The sequence below is a fragment of the Macaca thibetana genome, chromosome 16 (genome assembly GCF_024542745.1).
Source record: "Macaca thibetana thibetana isolate TM-01 chromosome 16, ASM2454274v1, whole genome shotgun sequence".
NCBI lineage: Eukaryota > Metazoa > Chordata > Mammalia > Primates > Cercopithecidae > Macaca > Macaca thibetana.
The window spans coordinates 74,944,678-74,968,892 of NC_065593.1; the positions used below are offsets into that span (position 1 = coordinate 74,944,678).

Below are 24,215 nucleotides of genomic sequence, written 5' to 3' on the forward strand. Positions count from 1 at the left end.
TAAAATGATTACAATCTTATATAAAATCCTAGATTATAAAATTTCATGTGGAAGATAACATGAGTCTTCTCCTAATAGAATACAGAAGTTTTCTAAATTAATACCATCTTGTGAATACTTGTATATAGTCTAAACTTGACTTCCTCTCCTTGCTTGCCAAAAGCTCACCAAGGTTACTTACATCCTTGCCCTCTTAACAGACTGTAGATAAACCACTTTGGATTGATGTTGACACCTAATAACCAACATTGCGAATTGCCACACCTAAGTTTTATTTTACTCAAGGATATTTTTAAAAACTCTTCCACAAATGCATGATTCTCATTTTAGTTTTAAATGTATTTTAGCTCTTTAATTTGAAAAATTTGTCCATTAACTGTGCTATGACTCAGAGGTTAACTTTTAGCACAATCATTAAATTACAGGCTTGAAAGACCTAGGACCTAGGTTCATATCCTGGTGTTGCCATGTAACACTGAACACATCATTTAACCTCTTTGAGCCTCAGTTTTATCCTCCATAGGGGAAAATAATAGCATCAACCATCTAAGTTTGTTGCAAGAAATCAATGATACCTAATCTCATGTGAAACACTGGCACAGTGTTTGGCACGGTAGATTTTAACTGTAATTATCAGTGTTCAGACCTGAGAAGAAATTTTCTCCTGCCATTTCTCTTGGAGATTAGAAGGCAAGCTCTTTAGAGTGGGAGTGGTTATACTTTTACAATATTTCTGTGATTTGAATTTTAAAAATTGTACAACCACAACATAAAAATAAAATAGATACCAAGGCTGAAATTATTATGGCTGTCCTCTATAATAATATGATTTTGTTTATAATTTGTGAAAGTTTAAAGTTTAAATTTATTGACTTTATATGTTTATAAACAAATTAGATTTATACTAATAAATATTAGTAATAGTTTTATTGTTTTATGTATTGAAGTTTCTCATTAGATTTTATTTAAAGAAAAGTGGTTCTGTTGTTTTAAAAAAAAAGACAAAACAAAACCCACCATAAAGAAATGCTTTTATAGGTTGTTCTCTTCACCCTGGCCTTTCCTCTGTCTTTCCAAGGGCTTTGAGTTCATTTTGTCCTTGACTTTTTTCTCCCCAGTGTGCATGCTTGCTCTTTCTAATTTGGCTATTTTTCCATCTCTATCTGTTTATGACATAGAATGTCTTCCTAGTATCTCACTGTTTTGCTTCTCTTTGAGCTCAAATGTAATCTTGAGAATACACCTTTGTCTAGCAAAGAGAAAACGTAAGTTTTGGTATAAAATTAGGCATAGTAAGCGTTATCAACCTCCAGACTCTTTGAAAATTTCCGTAAGTTCTTCCTCAGATCTTCCCAATGTTGGCCAGCCTCTTTCTCAGAGCCTTTTATACCTCATTTAAAATCTTTTAATTATTAGTATTGTGACAATCTTGATTTGTTTTCCATTGCAACATATTTAGTATTTGAGCCACGTTATAAGTTTAGTTTGCTTTTAGAGAGCTGACCCATGGCCCTTATCATTTGTAAAATTGTTTCCAAGAGACAGAACAAATGATTTGTAAAGCCCTTTTTTGATAATAAATAAAATAGAACAAATGATTTGTAAAGCCCTTTTTTGATAATAAATAAAATAGATTGGTAATTTGGAGATTTTTTCCTACTAGTGTATCATCTTAGTGTATATAACTGTCTTTGATCCGGACATTCTGAATGTTTTTGTTATCAGTGTTTATTAATTTTACAGAACAGAGGACAACACAACAAGGTCAGGTGTATTTCTTACATACGCAGACTGGTGTGAGCACATGGCATGATCCAAGAGTGCCCAGGTAAGTACATATTTTAAGTACTCTTTAGACTATCAAAGAGCCATTTCACCTAGGATTTCTTTGATTTTTAAGAAATTTTTACCTTTTAAAAATAGTTAATGTTAAAGTTTGACTCTTCTGATAGTTATTGCAGTTTCGACATTTAGCAGAAAGTCTCGCCTACTTCTCTGCAATCCCACCTCAGTTCTCCCCTCCCTCACCAGTTCCTAGCCATCCTCCCCTGCTTCCCCTTAGAAAAAGTAGAATAGGCCAGGCGTGGTGGCTCACACCTGTAATCCCAGCACTTTGGGAGGCCGAGGTGGGCAAATCACGAGGTCAAGAGATCAAAACCATCCTGGCCAACATGGTGAAACCCCATCTCTACTAAAACTACAAAACTTAGGTGGGCATGGTGGCGCGTGCCTATAGTCCCAGCTACTCAGGTGGCTGAGGCAGGAGAATTGCTTGAACCCAGGGAGGTGGAGGTTGCAGCGAGCTGAGATCATGTCACAGCTCTCCAGCCTGGTCACAGAGCGAGACTCTGTCTCAAAAAAAAAAAAAGAGTGGAATAAAAACATGGATCTTTTAGGAGTTTGAAACTTGTCCTAGGGCACCAAGCAGAGCAGAGTGGCTCTCACCTATATTCCCAACACTTCAGGAGGCTGAGGCATAAGGATCACTTGAGCCCCAGGAGTTTGAGACCAGTCCTAGCAACATACACCCGGTCTCTACCAAAAATTAAAAATCAGCCATATGTGGTGGAGCACATCTGTGGTCCCAGTTGCTTGGGAGGCTGAGGCAAGAGGATTGCTTGAGCTGTGGATGTTGAAGTGACAGTGAGCCTTGGTCGCACTATAGTACTCCAGCCTGGGTGACAGAGCAAGACCCCATTTCAAAAAAAGAGAAAGAAAATTTGTGTAGTCCCAGCTGCTTGCGAAGCTAAGGTGGGAGGCGGAGGTTGCAGTGAGCCGAGATCACACCACTGCACTCTAGTCTGGGTGACAGAGCGAGACCTTTCTCAAAAAAACAAACAAACAAACAAAAAAAACGGATAGAAAAAGAAAATTGACCTGGGGAGAAACATAGAACACGTACCCTTTAAAAAAGCGTAGTAGGTTGATACTCTTAATATGGTTCAGCTTAAAAAAAAAAAAAACCTTTAAAAAATTTAACCTCATAAATGTATTCAATGTTCCTTTATGTGTTCCTTATTAAAATTTCATTTTTAGAAAACAACATAATTTAATTAATGTTTTTGAGACGGAGTCTCATTCTGTTGCCCAGGCTGGAGTGCAGTGGTGCAATGTTGGCTTACTGCAACCTCCGCCTCCCGGGTTCAAGTGATTCTCCTGCCTCAGCCTCCTGAGTAGCTGGGATTACAGACACCTGCCACCACACCCAGCTAATTTTTGTATTTTTAGTAGAGATGGGGTTTTGCCATGTTGTCCAGGCTTGTCATGAACACCTAACCTCAGGTGATTCTCTCGCTTCGACCTATCAAAGTGCTGGGATTATAGGCACGAGCCACTCTGCCTGGCCCTAATTTAATTTAAATATCCAGACTTTTGTATTTCAGCTGCAGATACTGCATTTACTAACCAAAATGTCAATTACTTTTAACTTCAAAAAGATGAAATGACACACAAGTGAATTTAGTGATTTACCATAATTTTTGGAACATTGTTTTCTTCCTCCCTCCCTTCTTCCCTCCCTTTTTTTGAGACAGGATCTGGCTCTGCTGTCCAGGCTGGAGAGCAGTAGTGCAGTCCTGGCTCACTGCAACCTCTGCCTCCTGGGTTCAAGCCATCCTCCCACGTCAGCCTCTTGAGTAACTGGGACTACAGGCATGCGCCACAATACCCCACTAATTTTTGTATTTTTATTAGAAATGGGGTTACGCCATGTTGCCCAGGCTAGTCTCAAACTCCTGAGCTCAAGCAATCTGCACACCTCAGCCTCCCAGAGTGCTGGGATTACAGGCATAAGCCACCATACTTGGCCCTATTTTGAGTTGTTTTTTAATGAATAGATGCAAAGTACCAAGTAGTCCAGTTGAAACTGGAAAAAAGCTTGAATTCTAAATTAAATTCGAAATCAACTCTGTATGTTGCACATACAAAGGATTTGTAGGTTGTGGGTATTTTATGTTAAGCACAGCAGCCCCCCTCCTCCAAAACAAAACAAACCTCCCAAAACAACCCACAGAGGGTTTTTTTCTGCCTAAAGCTTATACTCAGGACTCTATTGTGTATTTGAATCAAAAACAGATGTGACGGCCGGGTGCGGTGGCTCAATCCTGTAATCCCAGCACTTTGGGAGGCCGAGACGGGCGGATCACGAGGTCAGGAGATCGAGACCATCCTGGCAAACACGATGAAACCCCGTCTGTACTAAAAAAATACAAAAAAACTAGCCCGGCGAGGTGGCAGGCGCCTGTAGTCCCAGCTACTCAGGAGGCTGAGGCAGGAGAATGGCGCGAACCCGGGAGGCAGAGCTTGCAGTGAGCCGAGATCACGCCACTGTATTCCAGCCTGGGCAACAGAGCGAGACTCCGTCTCAAAAGAAAAAAAAAGGAAAAAAAAACCAGATGTGACTAGCTTGTCTTGAGTTGCTTTGATGCTCTCTATTTATAAATAAAACTACAATTATGAAAATGTCTTACTTTGTGTTATAGAGCTCAGAATCCTTTGAGGGTGGCAACCAAGGGAATGTGCTATTACTCATTACTTTATCAAGGTTGCCATTTCCATGTCTTGACAATATAAGCTGTTAGTTTTTAAAAAGTAGTGGGGGCTGAGCACGGTGGCTCACACCTGTAATCCCAGCACTTTGGGAGGCTGAGGCGGGAGGATCACTTGAGGTCAGGAGTTCAAGACCAGCCTGGCCAACATGGTGAAAACCCGTCTCTACTAAAAATACAAAATTAGACAGGCATGGTGGCATGTGCCTGTAATCCCAGCTACTCAGGAGGCTGAGACAGAAGAATCGCTTGAACCTGGGAGGTGGAGGTTGTGGTGAGCCAAGATCACATGATGGCACTCCAGCCTGGGCAACAGAGCAAGACTCCATATCTAAATAAATAAAAAGTAGTGGGGAGGAAATTTTACTTTTTTTTTTTTTTTAAGCTTACTAAAAAAAAATCCAACGGCCTAACTTTTCAAAATCAGTTTTATTATATAAATTATGAAAAGCTTTTTGGATTTGGTTTATCTAGTTGAAGGTCAATAATAAGCTTTTCTTTAAAATAATTAGAAATTATTTGTAGGAAATGTATAGAATAAAAATAATCTTTTTTTTTTTTTTATGTATTTTTAGTAGAGACGGGGTTTCACTCTGTTAGCCAGGATGGTCTCGATCTCCTGACCTCATGATCCACCTGCCTCAGCCTCCCAAAGTGCTGGGATTACAGGTGTGAGCCACCGCCCCTGGCCGATTATGTTTTTTTAACTAAATGATTTACAATAGTGAGAAAGTTGACCTTGAGTTATATGTTGAAAGAATAGTATGTAATCTGGCAACAGAAATTGAAATTGAGACAGATTTCAGCACCACTGTTGGTAATAGGCTTTTATTTCAGAGGAAACATGTCAGTTTTTTATTAATGAGTAAAGGATTTCAGCAAAGCTTTAAGAATATCTCATGTTGAGTATCGACATGTAGTTTGAATGATGATTTTATGAAATAACACTTGGGATTATTTTTCTTATTTTGTATCCCCCAAATTGCCTTAAAAACTTGTGTCTTTTGTTTTGGAGGATCCTTTAGCAAACATGCCTTTTGTATGGAGGATCTTTTATGAAAGTATACTATAAATATTTAGATTCTATTAGAATATCACTATTCAAAGATATTTATAAAATTGCAAAGTCAGACTCTTTAAAACAAACTTTATTTAAAGATATCCAGGATACCTAGATTTATCCAAGAAATCTCGTTTCATCATGTTTTGCATTTCTCTTTAAAACAATGACTAATGCCTTGTTATTTGTTACATTGCATACTGACTGACTGTAGTCCTGAAATACAGATCTGTATTACTTTGTATGACTGTATAACATTCCATTTTTCTTTAACCAGCTCCCAATGAGACACAAAGATTATTTCTAGTTTTTTGCTCATTTAATCAGTGCTTTAGCGCTCTCCCATGTATGACTGTAGATTTATAAAATTCTAAATAAAATGACATGAAATGAAATTCTGCATTTTATCAGTAGAATTGTTCATTTTTTTAATTTTTTTTTTTTTTTAACTTTTAAGTTCAGGGGTACATGTGCAGGTTTGTTATAGGTAAACTTGTGTCATGGGGGTTTGTTGTATAGATGATTTTGTCACCCAGCTACTAAGCGTAGTACCCATTAGTTATTTTTGCTGATCCTCTCCCTTATGGTAGGCCACAGTACCTGTTGTTCCTCTCTATGTGTCCGTGCGTTCTCCTCATTTAGCTCCTACTTATAAGTGAAAACATGCAGTATTTGGTTTTCTATTGCTGCTTTAGTTTGCTAAGGATAATGGCCTCCAGCTCCTGTTTTTCATTTCTAAACTATTAAAAAATCTATCTGGGACCGGCACAGTGGCTCACGCCTATAATCCCAGCACTTTGGGAGGCTGAATTTGGGAGGCTGAACTCCCTCTTTGAATTCTCAGCTTGGGGAGGAAGCTTCAGGTTTCCTATCGCAGTCTTGCTGCTGGCCTGCCCCTCTGCCTACCTGCCACTCAGGTACCAGCTTCACTCAGTCCCCCAAACTCCCCCCCTTTTTTTTAATTTGAGGAGGATTCTTGGAACTTTCCCTTGCCTCTTTTGAGACTAGCAGTGTTTCAAATAGTGTTTTTTCCTACACTTTAGCTGTTCTGTAGCAAGAGTCTCTTGGAGCACCTATAGTAGAAGTCAGAATCATTGCTTCGGCAAACCTAGGTCCCTGTGTGCCCATCACTGGTTTCACCCTGACTAAGGAGAGGTCATCTCAGGAAAAACATTTTTCTAGTTTAACTTTTAAAATGTGATTTTGATGAAATTTGTCATTACTTATAATTATCTGTTACAATTTCAATTTACATTAAACATGGTGCTTTTTTCTTTTTCTTTTTTTTTTTTAATAATAAAAAGAGAACCACAGGAACAGTTTTGCTGTCTAGATGCTTGAGTTTGCTTGGTCACTTTTAGAGTATGTCATTTCTTTGGTATTTACAGATGGCTCTGGTAGCCTAAAGTATTCATTTAAGGCTGGAAATGACCTGAGCATATCCTACATTGTTACATGCAATCTCAGTTATGTCACCAAAGGCAGTGACTTTTCTGGTGGATGACAAACAGCAATTTCAACACTTTGGAAGCTTCACTGAAAGATTTTTTTCTAACAGTGTAGATAAGAATTTGCAGTACTATTGCCAGTTTATTATAGAGAATACAACTCTGGAACAGCCAAATGGAAGCAATGCTTAGGGCACAGTATGCGGGGAGGGCAAGGAGCTACCATGCCCTCTCTGGTCAGACCACTATCCCGGTACCTCAGTGTGTTCACCAACCTGGAAGCTGCTTAACTCATTCTTTAAGACGCTATAAATCCTTGTCTATATATACTAGTATTTTAAGAATGTGTAATATAATAACAATAGTCTTTGGTCCATTAAAAATCTTAGCTTTTCTTATTGCAGTGGTAACCCTTAGAGCACTCTTGGTAATGTATCTTAAACAGGTTCTTCATTGACTAACTACAGATTTTAGAATTGCAGCTTATTTAAAAATATGCTGTGATTTTTTTCAGGATCATAATTTCAGTAACATTTCCAGTTTTGCTTTGTTGGAGAGCTTAAAATTAATCATGGGATGGACATTTTATGCAAATTTTATGGTATAGTAAAGAAATGAAGGGAAATTTTAGAGAGCATTTAATTCTTGATATCACTGACACTTGTAAAATTATTTCCTGTCAAACACGTATTGAAATACAGTTTATGTTGGCAAATATTGTGATTGATTTTATATTAGTTTAAATCTGTATTACATTAAAGCCTAGGAACTTACTAAAAAATGTAGGCTATGTGATAAGTTTTTCTGAGCCATTTATGGATTGGGCTTTGAAGATGCGAGTTTGTTAAACCATTGGGAATTAAAGATTCCAGTTGAACATCTCAAGTTTCTGAAACAATACATTTTCTCAGACTTTGTGGAATTGTTCTGTGTCATTTACACTTGCTTGGTTGAGGAGGGCCAGCAATGAGGTATTTTTTATTTTATATTTGTTTTTGCAGGGATCTTAGCAACATCAATTGTGAAGAGCTTGGTCCATTGCCTCCTGGATGGGAGATCCGTAATACGGCAACAGGCAGAGTTTATTTCGTTGACCATAACAACAGAACAACACAATTTACAGATCCTCGGCTCTCTGCTAACTTGCATTTAGTTTTAAAGTAAGTTTTTGAAACAATACATGTTAAAATGGGAAGATCAAACAGATAGATGCTTTCAATAATAAATGTGAGGCTGGGTGCAGTAGCTCATGCCTTTAATCCCAGTGCTTTGGAAGTCCGAGGCAGCAGGACCACTTGAGGCCAGGGGTTTGAGACTAGCCTGGTCAACATAGTGAGACCTCGTCTCTATTAAAAAAAAAAAGTTTTTTAAATTAAAAAATTAGCTGGATGTGGTGGTACGTGCCTGCAGTCCTAGCTATTTGGGAAACTGAGGCAGGAGAATCTCCTGAGCCCAGGAGTTTGAGGCTGCAGTGAACTATGATCACACCACTCCAACTCCAGCCTGGGTGACAGATGGAGACCCTGTCTCTTTAAAAAAAAAAAAGAAAGAAAGAACATCTTCTTTCATCAATTGTAATTTACTTTTGTTGAGCAAAATTTATGTAAGAGTGTGACAAGGTTTACTCTGATATGAGTTTTTTAAACCTACTATGCTTTTAAGTAGGAACCTATCTTGGAATGTTAGGAAAAGGGTTATCAGAGGTGCCCCAGGTGGTCTTTTACAGAGGCAGTATCTTGACAGCAGAAGTAGGGGTTGAACAGGCTAATTCTGTGTTGCCATTGTAAAACAAAATTATTAATAATTTATATTAATGGCTAACACTTCAGTAGCACTTATTGTGTGCCAAGCATTGTTTTTTATACTTTACATGTGTTAGTAAGGCCAGGCATGTCGATCATGTTGTAATCCCGGCACTTTGAGAGGCTGAGGTTGGAGGATCACTTGAGCCTAGGAGTTCAAGACCAACCTGGGCAACATAGTGAGTCCTCTTCTTTCAAAAGAAAATTTAAAAATTAGCTGGTCATGATGGTGCGCACCTGTGGTCCCAGCTACTCAGGACACCTAGGTGGGAGGATCTCTTGAGCTCAGGAGGTCATGGCTGCAGTGAGCTGTGATTGCGCCAGTTCATTCCAGCTTGGGCAACAGAGTGAGACTCTGTCTTTAAAAAGCAAACAAACAAACAAAAAAACTCCACAAATTAGTAATTTCATCCTCAGAAAAACTCCGTGAGTTAGCTACTGCCGTTTTTACAGATGAGGAAACTGAGGCATAGAGGTTACATGACTACATATGTTGCCAGTGGTGAAGTCTGGGGTCAAACCCAGATGCTCTGGCTTCAGCTGCCTGTGAGGCACTCTCCTGAACATTGTGTGTGTATTTGCATCCTTTGCTTTTCTTTTCTCTCTAGCTGCCTCATTTCTTCTAATTCTGTTTATTAGCATTGCCTTCTGAAGAATGGGGGCAAGAGGAGGAAAAGAGAGAAGAGGAAACTTCATTACTAAGCAAAGTAGCAAAGTGTCTTTTTTAATGCTTCTGGCAAAAACACTGAGAGTGGTATAGCAACAAGGATTTTAGGCTAAGAATACTTCATTTTAGCTTCTCTAAATGAATGGTGACGTTCATTACCTGCTTGGTCTTCCTCATTCACCTTTTGTAAAGTTCTTATTATGTGTGTTAAAATGTTAAAAACACAACAAAACAATAATATTCTTTAAAATGACTTCGAAAATGTCCTTGTTTCATTAATTTTTGGAGTTAGGTTAATAAAGCAAAAAATTTAAATGAGAACTGGCTACCAATTTTTGTAGGATAATAGGAGAAAACATTTAAAATGTGTATCTTTGGTTCCTCCTTTGAAATATGTATAATTATCCTGGCAGTCTCATTATGTCAGTAGATCTTACCTTACTGTAGATAGAAGATTCTAAAACCTTGCTTACAAATGAAGGTCGCAGGTATTTGAAAGCCCTAATGTAAAAGTATCTGAAGAAATAGAGAAGTATGCACTGTTTTTGTGCATTAGGATCTGTATAGCCTAGAGAGCAAAATAAGTGTCATCTGCAGTCCACCCTTTGAGTAACACTGCTCTAGGGTGCTTGCCTGGTGGTGGAATTGCTATGTCATAGAATATTTCTGTCTTCAACGTTAATATATAAAGGCAACTTTTCTAAAGTGGCTATGCCAGTTTAGTCTTTTACCAGCAATATGTGAGTTCCTGTTGCTGCAGAAGCTTGCTGGTACTTATTGTTGTTGGACTTCGAAATTTTTGCCGTTCTGATGATGTTTAATGGTTTCCCATTGTAACTTTAACTTGAATTTGCCTAATTGCTGATGAGGTTGCGCACCTTTTTATAGGTTTATTGACTATTTGGATTTCCTGTTTTTGTGAAGGTCCTCTTCACAATTTTTTGCCATTGTCTGTTGAGCTTGAACAGTTTTTCTTTGGCCTATTGACCAGCTGCATCAACTGTTTTGTGAATATGTATCTTTTTGCCCATTTTTCTAATGTAATCTTTATCTTTTAAAATTTGAACTATAAGTAAATGTTTTTAATACATTTATAGTTTTGTCTTTTACAGTGAAGTCATTAATCCATGTGGACTTTACTTTTGTGTATGGAATTTTTTTTTTTTTTTGAGATGGAGTTTCCCTGTTGTCACCCAGGCTGGAGTGCGATGGCACGATCTCAACTCACTGCACCCTCCACGTCCTGAGTTCAAGCAATTCTTCTGCCTCAGCCTCCCAAGTAGCTGGGATTACAGGCACCCACCACCACACCTGGCTAATTTTTGTATTTTTAGTAGAGACGAGGTTTCACTGTGTTAGCCAGGCTGGTCTCCAACTCTTGACCTTAAGTGATCCTCCTGCCTCGGCCTCCCAAAGTGCTGGGGTTACAGGTGTCAGCCTCCGTGCCCGGCCTAGGTTTTTTTAAAGGGCATATAGGGACAACAAATTGGATTTTGGGGAGATGATAAGGAATAAAAGATGTTGGAGCACTCTGCAGAGGGCTTTTGTTTTACTTTTGTATCATAATTGTTTGTTACCTTTCTGCTTCCCCTACTGGACTTTGAATTCCTTAAGAAGACCCGTATCCCATTTATTTTTGCTGCTTTAGTATGTAACATACCCAAAGTACTTGACAAATATACAATGATAATGAAGAGCCAGTATGGCTCTCTCAGAGGCCCAGGAAAGCTCCAAGAGATGGTTGTGCTTTATTTACCTCCTGCCTCCACGATCATCCCTTTAGGTCAAGCTTGTCCGACCCACGGCCCTTAGGCTGGGTCCAGGACAGCTTTCAGTGCAGCCCAACACAAACTGGTAAACCTTCTTAAAAACCATTATGTGGGCTGGGTGTGGTGGCTCAACGCCTGTAATCCCAGCACTTTGGTAGGCTGAGGCAGGCGGATTGCCTAAGGTCAGGAGTTCGAGACCAGCCTGGCCAACATGGTGAAACCGCATCTCTACTAAAAATACAAAAATTAGGCCAGGCGCAGTGACCCACGCCTGTAATCCCAGCACTTTGGGAGTCTGAGGCGGGTGGATCACAAGGTCAGGAGATCGAGACCACCCTGGCTAACACAGTGAAACCCCGTCTCTACTAAAAATACAAAAAATTAGCCAGGTGCGGTGGTGGGCGCCTGTAGTCCCAGCTACTCAGGAGGCTGAGGCAGGAGAATGGCGTGAACCTGGGAGGCGGAGCTTGCAGTGAGCCGAGATCGCGTCACTGCACTCCAGCCTGGGCAACAGAGCGAGACTCCGTCTCAAAAAAAAAAAAAAAGATTCATAAGGTGCTAATTTTAAATTCTAACTGTTAATTTATTAATCTTTACATATCAGGATATGTTAGAACATTTTTTCTATTAATGTTTTATTTCTATTTTTTAAACATTTTTAAATTTGGGGGTTTTTGTTTAAATGAGTGTTAACGGAGTTTTGAATCTAGGTCTCTGAGCCATCAAATATATTATTACCTCATTTGGTAGATCTATTATGGTTTTTATTGTTTTCCTCTCTTGGAAATTTTTTGGCAAAAATGTCATTAGAATATAGATTATTGTTATTAGGCTAATTCTGAAGTGATGAAATTAGTTTAACCCTTATTTTGGATTTTAGGGTGCTATGATGTTTGGATTATATTGTTATATAACCTAAAATATTTTTAGATGACTTTTTTTAGCTAGTTTTTTGTTTTGTTTTGTTTTGTTTTTACTGTTTCAGCATTTAGGAAATGAGAAAGGCAGTACTGCATTATAATCAGGAGGAACTGGGCACAGTTGCTCACGCCTGTAATCCCAGTGCTTTGGGAGGCTGGGTAGGAGGATCCTTTGAGCCCAAGAGTTGGAGGTTACAGTGAGCTATGATCGTGACACTGCACTTCACTTCATCCTAGGCAACAGATTGTGACCCTGCTTATCTGAGCCAGATAAAATGTTGTGGGACAAATCGTGTTTTAGAGAGGAACGTGGTATTTAAGCTGAGAAGAATTGAGAATTAATATTTTAGGAGGAAGCAACAAAAGAAGTTACCTCTTCGAAGTGTATCCTGGTCCTGTTATATATAAATGTACGTTTTTAGGATATCTGGTTTGACTTAAAGCCTTTCTTATACAGACGCATTAATCTTCCTTAGCCCCTTTTTTTTTTTTTTACAAATCCCTCCTGCAATATTACTGCCATTATTCTCTTCCAAGGGAGTCATTTTACATGTTCTAAAGATTGCGTAGTTTCTGTGAAACCTCAGTATCTAATCTGTCAGTGACAGGATACAGTGTTGTTAAACTATTGCAAAACATTGTCATTGGAGTTTAGTAAATAACTTTGCCAAGGAAGCATATTCTTCTTAGAAAGCATTTTAGTCCGTTTTTTTTTTTTTTTTTTTTCATTTCCTTTGCTTGAAAAGCATGTTTTTCTAACTCAGTAACTGCCTTAATAGTAGCTATAGTAACTGACATTTTTTTTGCACTACCATGCTCTGAGTGCCCACGTCATCTGCATTGCAATCCTGGGCTACTTCCTTCTCGCCAGTGAGAAAAATGGAGTGTCAAGCAGTTATAAAACTTGTCCAGAGGTACATAAAAGGTGCTGGAGCTGGGATTTGAACCACCCAGTCTGACTATGGAGGGTTTTTTTTTTCCCTTCCTATTTTGATTCCTGTAACACTAATTACTTATTTCCCTTCCTTTGACTGGCATTGCATGAAGATATTCTGCCCTATACCCTTAAAGGAAGCTTTTCTTTTTAAAGAAAAAGATGGCTTATGGGCAAGGGGATTACAATTTGAGTCTTTTCCCTGCTTATCAGATTTACTTGATTTCAAGAAAATCATTTGCTTGTTTGATAAAGTCTTTAGACATTGGCAGAGGCCCAAAAGGATAGCAGACCAGCACCCCCACTGTTTCCTGGCCTGCACTCTCGCATCAGCCCTTACAGAACTGTCCCTTGCACCCTAGTACACCTGAAGAGACAGGCTGCTTTATTCATTAGTTAAATTTTTTTTTCCTGAGTGCATCAGGAACAATAGTTCCAGGCTAGCTGCCCTCATCCCAAAAGGATTTTCTTCTGTGTCAGTTTTATCCTTCAGCTCTAAGCCACCTTTCCATTTGCATGGCTTAGTCTTTCACAGGAGGCTTTGTGAAGAGGCTTGATGTCCACTGGATTTTTGAAAACCAGCCTCATTGAAATATATTGACATACAATAAACTGAATATTTAAAGTGTACAGTTTAAGTTTTGACATACACCATGAAACCATGACCACAGTGAAGATGGTGAACATATTCACCACCCCCAAAAGTTTTCTCTTGCCCTTTTGTGATTCCTTTTTCTGTCCTTCCCTGTGGTACTTCCACCCTGTGTTAGTTTCCCAGGGCTGCTGTAACAAAATACCATGAACTGGGTGGCTTAAAACGACAGAAATTCATTCTCTCACAATTCTGGAGGCAGAACTACAGGGTAAGGGGCTGACTCTGTAATAAGTGATAATGAGTTCCTTCCGGAGGCTTTGAGAGAGAATCTTTTCCATGCCTCTCTCCTAACTTCCAGTGGTTTCTGGAAACTTTGGTGTTACTTGGCTTATAGACAAATTGCTCCAATCTTTGTTTTCTGTCTTCCCATAGTCTTCTTTCCTGTATGTATGTATCCTAATTTCTCTCTTTTTATATAAAGGCATCAGTTTTTGGATTTAAGGCCATCCTAATCCAGTATGATCTTACCTTACCTTGATTATATCTGCAGAGACCTTATTTCCAAATAAGGTCAAATCCATAGGTTGACCAGATGTTGAGACTTCAGCGTATCTTTTTGGGAGACACACAGCTCAACCCATAACACCCCATCTCCAGCCAACTACTGCCCTGCTTTCTGTCAGTGTATTAGTTTGCATTTTCTAGATAAATGGAATCGTGCAGTATGATTTCTTTTACTCACACAATCTTGAGATTCATCGCTGTCATTGCATATATAGTTCATTTCTTTTTATTGGTGCTGGTATTCCATTGTATGGGTATTCCACAGTTTATTCATTTCTCTACTGATGGACATTTGGGTTGTTTTCCAGTGTTTCACTTTGACAGATAAAAGTATTATGAACACGTATGTGCAAGTCTTTGTGTGGACATATGCTGTCATTTCTCTTGGTTAAATAAATAACCTAGGAGTAAAATGGCTTCTTTGGTGGAATCTTTTGCCATGTCCCCAGCCCTCCCAAATCGAGCAGCTCAGATTTTTGTTGAGTTTTGAGTTTCTTTAGATATTTACATATCAGATATATGCTTCCAAAAGTCTTCTCCTAGTCTGTGACTTGACTAGTCTTTTAGTTTTCCTAAACAGTGTCTTTTGAAGAGCAGCAATTTTCTTTAAGCCAGGGGTGGTGTTGTGTGCCTGTAGTTCTGGCTACCAGGAGGCTGAGACAGGAGGATCACTTGAGCCAGGAGTTCAGGGCCAGCCTAGGCAAGACCCTGCCTCTTTAAAAAAAAAAATTAAAAATGGATGTTCTGTTTATCCATTTGTTCTTTCATGGATTGTGCTTTTGGTGTTATCTCTAAGAAATCATTAATTGACTAATGTATGTCATAAATTTTCTCCTGTGTTTAGAAGTTTTATGGCTTTAGATTTTACATTGATGTCTGCAATCCATTTTGAGTTACTTTTTGTATCTGATGTGAAATATACCCAAGTTCATTTTAAAAAATAAAATTATACAGTTTATGGAATGCATTTATGTACATAATCTATTTTGCTTTTGTGTGTATATTTAAAAAATCTTTATTATAGTATTTGTAACGGTAGGTAATATTGACTTGGCATTTTTAACAAAGCTATATTTTCTCTGTATGGTCATATGTTTTAGGTATAATATTTGGCCTGGTGTATAAAAAAGAAGGGATCCCTGCCAAGTTGCCATTCAGACTCCTGTTTGGCTCTTCCGGAAAGACAGCTTCTAGATAACAAGCCGTGTTTGGCACATGCCTGAGTTTTAAAGTGGGTGAAGGTTAACTCTGTAGGGGAAAATGGAAGCTATATTGGAAAAATTTGTCTTCAGAAGCTATATAAAGCTTTATGGATAAAATTCCATTATCCAATTCTATCAGTTTATGTGGACTATGAGAAATAAACTTTGTAGCTGGTTTATTGCTGCCAAAAAATGTCAAGCCGAGTATATGTTCTACTAAGGCTTGGAAAATGATATAGCTAGACTTGCTTTATAATATGATGCTATTTTAAATCTATAATTGCAATGTTTAAAATTTGAAATACTTTAATAATAACATCTGTGTTTACTTCTAGTCGGCAGAACCAATTGAAAGACCAACAGCAACAGCAAGTGGTATCGTTATGTCCTGATGACACAGAATGCCTGACAGTCCCAAGGTACAAGCGAGACCTGGTTCAGAAACTAAAAATTTTGCGGCAAGAACTTTCCCAGCAACAGCCTCAGGCAGGTCACTGCCGCATCGAGGTTTCCAGGGAAGAGATTTTTGAGGTAAATTTACAGCCTTATTTTGTTTTATTATTTTTTTTCCAGAAACCCATTGTTTGCTAATACAAACCTTATTTTAAATTAGAGAGAAATTGTCCGGGCGCAGTGGTTCACGCCTGTAATCCCAGCACTTTGGGAGGCCGAGTTGGGTGGATCACCTGAATTTGCGAGTTTGAGACCAGCCTGACATGGAGAAACCCTGTCTCTACTAAAAATACAAAATTAGCTGGGTGTGGTGGCACATGCCTATAATCCCAGCTACTCGGGAGGCTGAGGCAGGAGAACTGCTTGAACCTGGGAGGCAGAGGTTGTGGTGAGCCGAGATTATACCATTGTACTCCAGCCTGGGCAATGAGAATGAAATTCCGTCTCAAAAAAAAAAAAAAAAAAAAAAGAAATTAAATTTATTTTATGCTCTTTTCCAAGAATACTGAGAGTACCCCTTCCCTTCCCTTCCCTTCCCTTCCCTCCCCCCTCCCCTCCCCTCCCCTCCCCCCCTCCCCCATCCTCCACCTCCCCTACCCCTTCCCCATCCTCCACCTCCCCTACCCCTTCCCCATCCACCCCCTCCCCTCCCCTCCCCCTCCCCTCCCCCTCCCCTCCCCCCTCCTCTCCCCTTCCCCTCCCCCCCCCCTCCCCCCCCCTCCCCTCCCCTCCCCTCCCCCCCCCCCCCCCCCCCCCCTCCTCCCCCCTCCCCCCCCCCCTTTCCCTTCCCTCCCTTCCTCCTCCCCCCTCCCCTCCCCCATCCTCCCCCTCCCCTCCCCCATCCTCCCCCCCCTCCCCCATCCTCCCCCTCCCCCCCCCCCCCCATCCCCCCCTCCCCTCCCCCATCCTCCCCCCCCCCTCCCCCATCCTCCCCCCCCTCCCCCCTCCCCCTCCCCCCTCCCCCCCCCCCCCATCCCCCTCCCCTCCCCCTCCCCCCCCCCTCCCCCCCCTCCCATCCCCCTCCCTCCCCCCCCCCCCCCTCCCCCTCCCCCCCCCCCCTCCCCCTCCCCCCCTCCCCCTCCCCCTCCCCCCCCCTCCTCCCCTCCCCCTCCTCCCCCTCCCCCTCCCCTCCCCCCATCCTCCCCATCCTCCCCCTCCCCTCCCCTTCCCTCCCCCTTCCCCTCCCCTCCCCTTCCCTCCCCCTTCCCCTCCCCTCCCCTTCCCTCCCCCCTCCCCTCCCCTCCCCTCCCCTCCCCTTCCCTTCCCTTCCCCTCCCCTCCCCGTTCCCTCCCCTCCCCCTTCCCCTCCCCTTCCCCTCCCCCTCCCTCCCCCTTCCCCCCCCCTCCCCTCCCCCTTCCCCTCCCCCTTCCCCTCCCCTCCCCTCCCCCCCCCCCCCCTTCCCCTCCCCTCCTCCTTCCCCTCCCCTCCCCTTCCCCTTCCCTTCCCTCCCCTTCCCTCCCCTTCCCTCCCCTTCCCTTCCCCTTCCCTTCCCCTTCCCTCCCCTTCCCTTCCCCTTCCCTCCCCTTCCCTTCCCCTTCCCCTCCCCTCCCCCTTCCCCCCCTCTCCTCCTCCCTCCCTTCCCTTCCCTTCCCTTCCCTCCCTTTTCCTCCCTTTTCCTCCCCTCTCTCTCTCTCTCTCTTTCTCTCATTTCTCTTTCTCTTTTTGAGACAGAGTCTGTTGCCAGGCTGGAGTACAATGGCACAATCTCAGCTCACTGCAGCTTCCACCTCCCAGGTTCAAGCGATTCTTCTGCCTCAGCCTCCTGAGTAGCTGGGACTACAGGCACATGCTTACTGTGCCCAGCTAATTTTTGTATTTTTAGTAGAGATGGGGTTTCACCGTGTTGGTCAGGATGGTCTCGATCTGTTGAGCTCGCAATCTGCCCGCCTCAGCCTCCCAAAGTGCTGGGATTACAGGCATGAGCCACTGTGCCAGGCCGCCTCTTTTTCTTTTTTTAAAAGAGACAAGGTCTTGCTCTGTCACCCAGGCTGGAGTGCAGTGGCATGATCATAGTTCACTGTAGCCTTGAACTCCTGGGCTCAAGCAGTCCTCCCACCTTAGCCTCCCAAGTAGCTAGGACTACAGGCGCGTGCCACCATGCCCAGCTATTTAAGAAAATTTTTTTGTGTGCAGATAGTTTCACTATATTGCCCAGGCTGGTCTAGAATTCCTAGCCTCAGGTGATCCTCCTGCCTCAGCCTCCCACAGTGTTGGGATTACAGGTATGAGCTACTGCACCTGGCCAAATTTCACCTTATTTAGACTTGAGTTTTTTGAGTGGATTGGCAGGAAGAGATTAAGTAATAGGCTAAAAGGAACTAATAGTAATATTGTATTAAAAAAATTTTTTTTCAGGAATCATATCGACAGGTCATGAAAATGAGACCAAAAGATCTCTGGAAGCGATTAATGATAAAATTTCGTGGAGAAGAAGGCCTTGACTATGGAGGGGTTGCCAGGTAAGGACTTGCTTGCCAGCTTATGACATATGGATCTTTGTACTTACCAATTTAAGATACTTCCTGTGGTGTAACTTTCTCATTGACATTTATTTTTTGGTATTATATTCCCTAATGTTTGTATTACTGAGGATATCCTAACAGATATATTCATAATGAGGTTAGGGTAATACTGCTACCGGACAAGTATTTTACAACTCCCCAGTAGATCATCTGAGTCCAGTGAGACTACAGGCCCTGTGTTTTCTCTATCTCTCTCCTTCAGCATGTTATTGCCTCTGCTTTACATTGTCAGGAACAGTTTTGAGATTTAAATGATATATAACCTGAACTGAATACTGGTTCTCTTTGCTTCCATTGATATGCCTTTTTACCTTGTTAAATGAATGTGTATGCATGCATGTGTTTATACACATGTACGTATCATGATGGTCCTCAGAATGCTTCAGTACAGAAAGTATAATGCTTCTGCTACATTTGTAACTCACAGGTCAAGTTAAATTGATTTTCTTTTTGTTTTTTGGAGACAGGGTCTCTCTCTGTCACCCAGGCTGGAGTGTAGTGGCGCGATCTCGGCTCACTGCAACCTCCCCATCCTGGGCTCATGAGATCCTCCCACCTCAGCCTCCTGAATAGCTAGGACTACAGGTACAAGCCACCACACCCGGCTAATTTTTGTATTTTTTTTGTAGAGATGGGGTTTTGCCATGTTGCCCAGTCTGGTCTCGAACTCCTGAGCTCAAGCAATCTGTCTGCCCCAGCCTCCCAAAGTGCTGGGATTACAGGTGTGAGCCACCACACCCAGCCAGTGATTTGTTTCTGATACTATATTTACTACAAGAATTCTTTACTAAGTGTGAAAATTTGTTTTATATAAATACAGGAGAAACACTGTAGCTCTGTATTGAAATGTTCTAAGGATCATTATGATAATTCTGCTTTCCTTAATCTTAAATCCAACCAAAATTATGTTTTCAATAATTCCCGTTGTTATTTAGCATTACATGTATTTATAGACTTATTTTCATTCGTCACCTCTTAAACTTATGGATGGATAGTTTCTTTAGTGTGTATTTTAAAAAATAATCCGTTCCACATCATACTTAGGACTTGATAGTTTCTGTGGAATTTGTATTGCTTACTCATAACTAGAGTGAACGTTTATTGGGAAAACTTCATCGTCATCATCTAGTGGTGGCATCTGAGTACTGTAATTATATGTGTAGATCAATTAAGTAGTTTATTTTATTTAGTTAGTTTTTTAGAGACAAGGTCTCGCTCTGTCACCCAGGCTCCATGGATTGCAGTGATGTGATCATGGCTCACTGCAGCCTCGAACTCCTAGGTACAAGTGATCTTCCTGCCTCAGCCTCCTAAAGAGCTGGGACTATAGGCACATGCTTCCATGCCTAATAAAAAAAAATTTTTTTTGGCCAAGTACAGTGGCTCATGCTTGTAATCCCAGCACTTTGGGAGGCCAAGGTGGGCAGATCACAAAGTCAAGAGATCGAGACCATCCTGGACAACATGATGAAACCCTGTCTCTACTAAAAATTTAAAAAAAAAAAAAAATTAGCTGGGTGTGGTGGCACACACCTGTAGTCCCAGCTATTTAGGAGGCTGAGGCAGGGGAATCACTTGAACCCACAAGGTAGAGGTTGCAGTGAGCCGAGATTATGCCACTGCACTCCAGCCTGGCGACAGAGCGTGACTCCATCTCAAACTTTTTTTTTTTTTGGTAGAAACAGCGTCTGTGTTGCCCAGGCTGGTCTCAAACTCCTGGCCTCAAGTGATCCTCCTGCGTCAGCCTCCCCAAGTGCTGGAATCACAGGCGTGAGCCACCATGCCTGCCTAGTAGTCAGTTTTTGTTGTTGTTGTTTTTGAGATGGAATCTCACTCTGTCACCAGGCTGGAGTGCAGTGGCGCAGTCTTGGCTCCCTGCAACCTCTGCCTCGCGGGTTCAAGCGATTCTCCAACCTCAGCCTCCCGAGTAGCTGGGACTACAGGCGCGTACAACCACGCCCAGCTAATTTTTGTATTTTTAATAGAGACGGGGTTTCACCATGTTGGCCGTGCTAGTCTCTATCTCCTGACCTCGTGATCTGCCCTCTTTGGCCTCCCAAAGTGCTGGGATTATGGGCATGAGCCACTGCACCCAGCCCAGTTTTTTGTTTTTTAACCTTACTACTGTCAGGGTTTGAGCAGAATAAATGGAATGTGACAGTGATCTGGTTTTTCTGAAATTTATTCCATAGTAGAATCTCAAAGTAGTTGAGTTCTGTGCTTATTTGTGTTCTAAATACTTGGTAAAACAAAACAAAAATTCAGATTTTCTTTTTAAAAAACATACACACACCAAAACCACAAGACACATCAGATGAGTGTTATGTTGAGAAGGCTGCTTATGTGGAGATGTCACTTCTTTTTTTAATCTCTAGAGTAGTTTTTCAAATGTTACATAATGGTAGTAATTTGATTTAGACTCCATCACATAGACTTTGGAAACATTTTCCCTTAACTAGTTTTAATACTATTCTGTATTTGCTCAAAAATATTATTCAATCTGTTTAATCCATAATACCAAAATATATCATTTAAATAACCTTCCCTAGCTGAGGAATGACAATAATTAAGACTAGAACTACATCTCTTAAATCATAGACTAGTGAATTTCCAAAGTGAGTAACAAATTATCTTTTATACTTTGAAAAATGTGAAGGATTTAATAAATTCAAGGTGGTAGTACTTTTTATTCCAGGTTTTAAAAACATTGATTTACATTTGAAGTCAAGAAGTGGTATGAAACATACCCAAAGAATGCAGGTTTGCCCTTGAGTCCATACCTACACCAAATGCCTTCAATCTTTGCCCACTTATATTTTTATCATGGTATGTTTTAGGGTTTATACAGTGAAAGATAATGAAATGGATAATGAAGTGTCCTTACTAATACTACAACAAAATATACCCTTGTCCAAAATGAAGAGTAAATCAATACTATATTATATGTCTATATAAACTGGTATAAATCTGCCGTGATAGTAGACCAGGATAGTATAGATGACGTGGACTTTTTTTTTTTTTTTTTTTTTCCCCTTTGAGACAGGGTCTCACTCTGTCACCCAGGCTGGGGTGCAGTGGTGTGATCTCAGCTCACTGCAGCCTCGACCTCCGGGGCTCAAGCAGTCCTCCCACTTCTGCCTCCCAAGTAGCTGGGACTGTGGGCACGTGCTATCAACCTGGCTGATTTTTGTATTTTTTTGTAGAGATGGGGTTTTGTCTTGTTGCCCAGGCCGGTCACAAACTCCTGAGCTCAAGCGAACCACCTGTCTTGGCCTCCCAAAGTGCTGGGATTACAGGTGTGAGCCACCGTCCCCAGCCTCACATGGACATTTTGAAATAAAACCCCGTATTCTTCCTTTTGTTTTATGTTTATTATGGATTACAAATTTATTTGGCAATTAAAAGTAACAGACCACTGGACTATATCATCTCGTGAGTAGCTGAGCTGTTGGATAATACTTTTATACTCTTTGATGCTAAAATACAATAAAATTTCCTAAATTTTGAGTGAGATGTTACTTCAATATAAGAGAGTTTTTATTTGCTGTTTGGGCATGGTAGATTTTTCCAATGTGATCTTATATAACTACAGTTAATGCTTTTTTGCCTTTTATTAATTTAAAAAATTATTTGCTAAAATGATGAATTAATGGCATATCTTAATAAAAATGTATACATTAACAAAAAAATTCCTTGGTCATATCTGTTTTCTAGGGAATGGTTGTATCTGTTGTCACATGAAATGCTGAATCCATACTATGGCCTCTTCCAATATTCAAGAGATGATATCTATACATTGCAGATCAATCCTGATTCTGCAGTTAATCCGGTATGATTTGAAGTTATGATGTGAATTGTGACCTGTAATGCTTTTCATGTTTACATATTAATGTAGTTTATTATATAGAAATTATTTGTCCTTGTCTTAGTTGTACCCTTTGACTTAGCAATTCCTCTTCTACAAAATTTTCCCAAGCAGATGATTACAGATACATGCACCAATTTGGAAACAGGGATGTTTATTGTTTATAGTAGCACTCAACTGAGAACAATATAGTTGTCTTCAAGAGTGGGGACTGATTAAATTATGACATGAAGCAGAATCACACAAATGATTAAAGGCATAGGTTCTGGAATTAGAAAGACATGTCGTGGTCTCATCACTTTCTAGCTTTGTGACCTTTCAGGGCAAGTTCATGGACTTAAGCTTCAGTTTTGTCATTGCTGATAAATAAATGTGTACCTCAAAGAGGGGTTATGAGAATTAAATGGGGACTGGCACATTAAGCATTTAGCACAGTGCTGTATGTTATTAACTGTACAACTCTTATCAATTACATTATTAAGCACTCAACAGAAGTCAGCAGTTATTACTAATGTATTGTTCTTATATTGTCTTTCCATAGAAGGGCACACTATACAGCCACTAAAATGATCATGTGGGATAATAGTTAATGATTTGGAAATTTGGTGTTTATGATGTGTTAAGGGAAAAGAAGGTTATCAAATAGTATAATGCAACTTTGGTAAATATATATGTGTGTGTGCGTGTGTGTGTGTGTGTGTGTGTGTGTGTGTGTGTGTTTTATTACTTTTAAAAAAGAAACAAAGAGGTTTAAAGACGAACTTAAAAGATTACTTAGTTTTGGCTGGGCGCGGTGGCTCAAGCCTATAATCCCAGCACTTTGGGAGGCCGAGACGGGCAGATCACGAGGTCAGGAGATTGAGACCATCCTGGCTAACACAGTGAAACCCCTTCTCTACTTACAAAAAAAAAAAATACAAAAAAAAATTAGCCAGGCATGGTGGTGGGCGCCTGTAGTCCCAGCTACTCGGGAGGCTGAGGCAGGAGAATGGTGTGAACCCGGGAGGCGGAGCTTGCAGTGAGCCGAGATCGCGCCACTGCACTCCAGCCTGGGTGACAGAGCGAGACTCTGTCTCAAAAAAAAAAAAAAAGAATTTAAAAATACAAACATCTAACAAAATAATCTGTGATGAAAGACGAAATATATATAAAAGGGTAGAAATGTTAGATTTGTTTCAGGAAATTATTTAGGGAGGATTTTGAGGTGAAGGTTCTTTTTGGAGGGCGCACTGCTGCCCCTGTAGTAACAATAGCCCACATTCATTGAGGGCTTACAGCATGCCAGGTCCAGTTCCATGGGTTTCAAACATCACCTCATTTTACTCCTCATAGAGATGCTTTTTAGATACTGTAATTATCCTCATATTTCCAGATGTGGACAGTTAGTCCTACAGGGGTTAATTTGTCCATACGCCAGTGACTAGCAGAATCATGATTCTAATTCAAGCCTGACACCAAGTCTGTGCTCTTAAATCTATGGTGTTTTGATGTTTAATTTCTGGTTAGGTCAAGGAGGCGGGGAGATTTAGAATTGAAAGATTTTTTTTCATGACAAAGGGCTCAGCACGGAAGTGAGAGAAGGAAGAGAAAAGAATCTGCAAGTAGTTGAATGAAGCTCTGGGACCATAGTTTGGACTTAATTTCTAAAAGATAAAATTTACAGAATGACTGACCCCTGTGAGAAGGGCATATTACCCTGTGTAATATGCTGTTCCGGAGTGATCTAAAGACTCCTGAGCATGCCCTAGAGAAATACTCCCTCCTGACTATATTGAAGAGTACAAATTTTATGCTTATTCTCAAAAAAATTAATGTTGCTGAAATATTTCATTTTTATTAAAATTTTCCTGGGTAGTTTCTAACTTGA

The 24,215-nt window shown here is 40.7% G+C and overlaps 1 protein-coding gene across 2 annotated transcripts in view; it reads left to right on the forward strand.

Annotated features, from left to right (window-relative positions):
- The window catches only part of SMURF2 (SMAD specific E3 ubiquitin protein ligase 2), a 115,859-nt gene that overhangs the window by 77,514 nt on the left and 14,130 nt on the right, over positions 1 to 24,215 (forward strand). For both annotated transcript variants that reach the window (XM_050762418.1, XM_050762419.1), the window contains 5 exons: positions 1,744 to 1,828; positions 8,057 to 8,215; positions 15,844 to 16,039; positions 18,317 to 18,420; positions 22,198 to 22,312. In XM_050762418.1, coding sequence (XP_050618375.1) covers positions 1,744 to 1,828; positions 8,057 to 8,215; positions 15,844 to 16,039; positions 18,317 to 18,420; positions 22,198 to 22,312 — 659 coding nt within the window. The remainder of the gene's footprint in view (positions 1 to 1,743; positions 1,829 to 8,056; positions 8,216 to 15,843; positions 16,040 to 18,316; positions 18,421 to 22,197; positions 22,313 to 24,215) is intronic.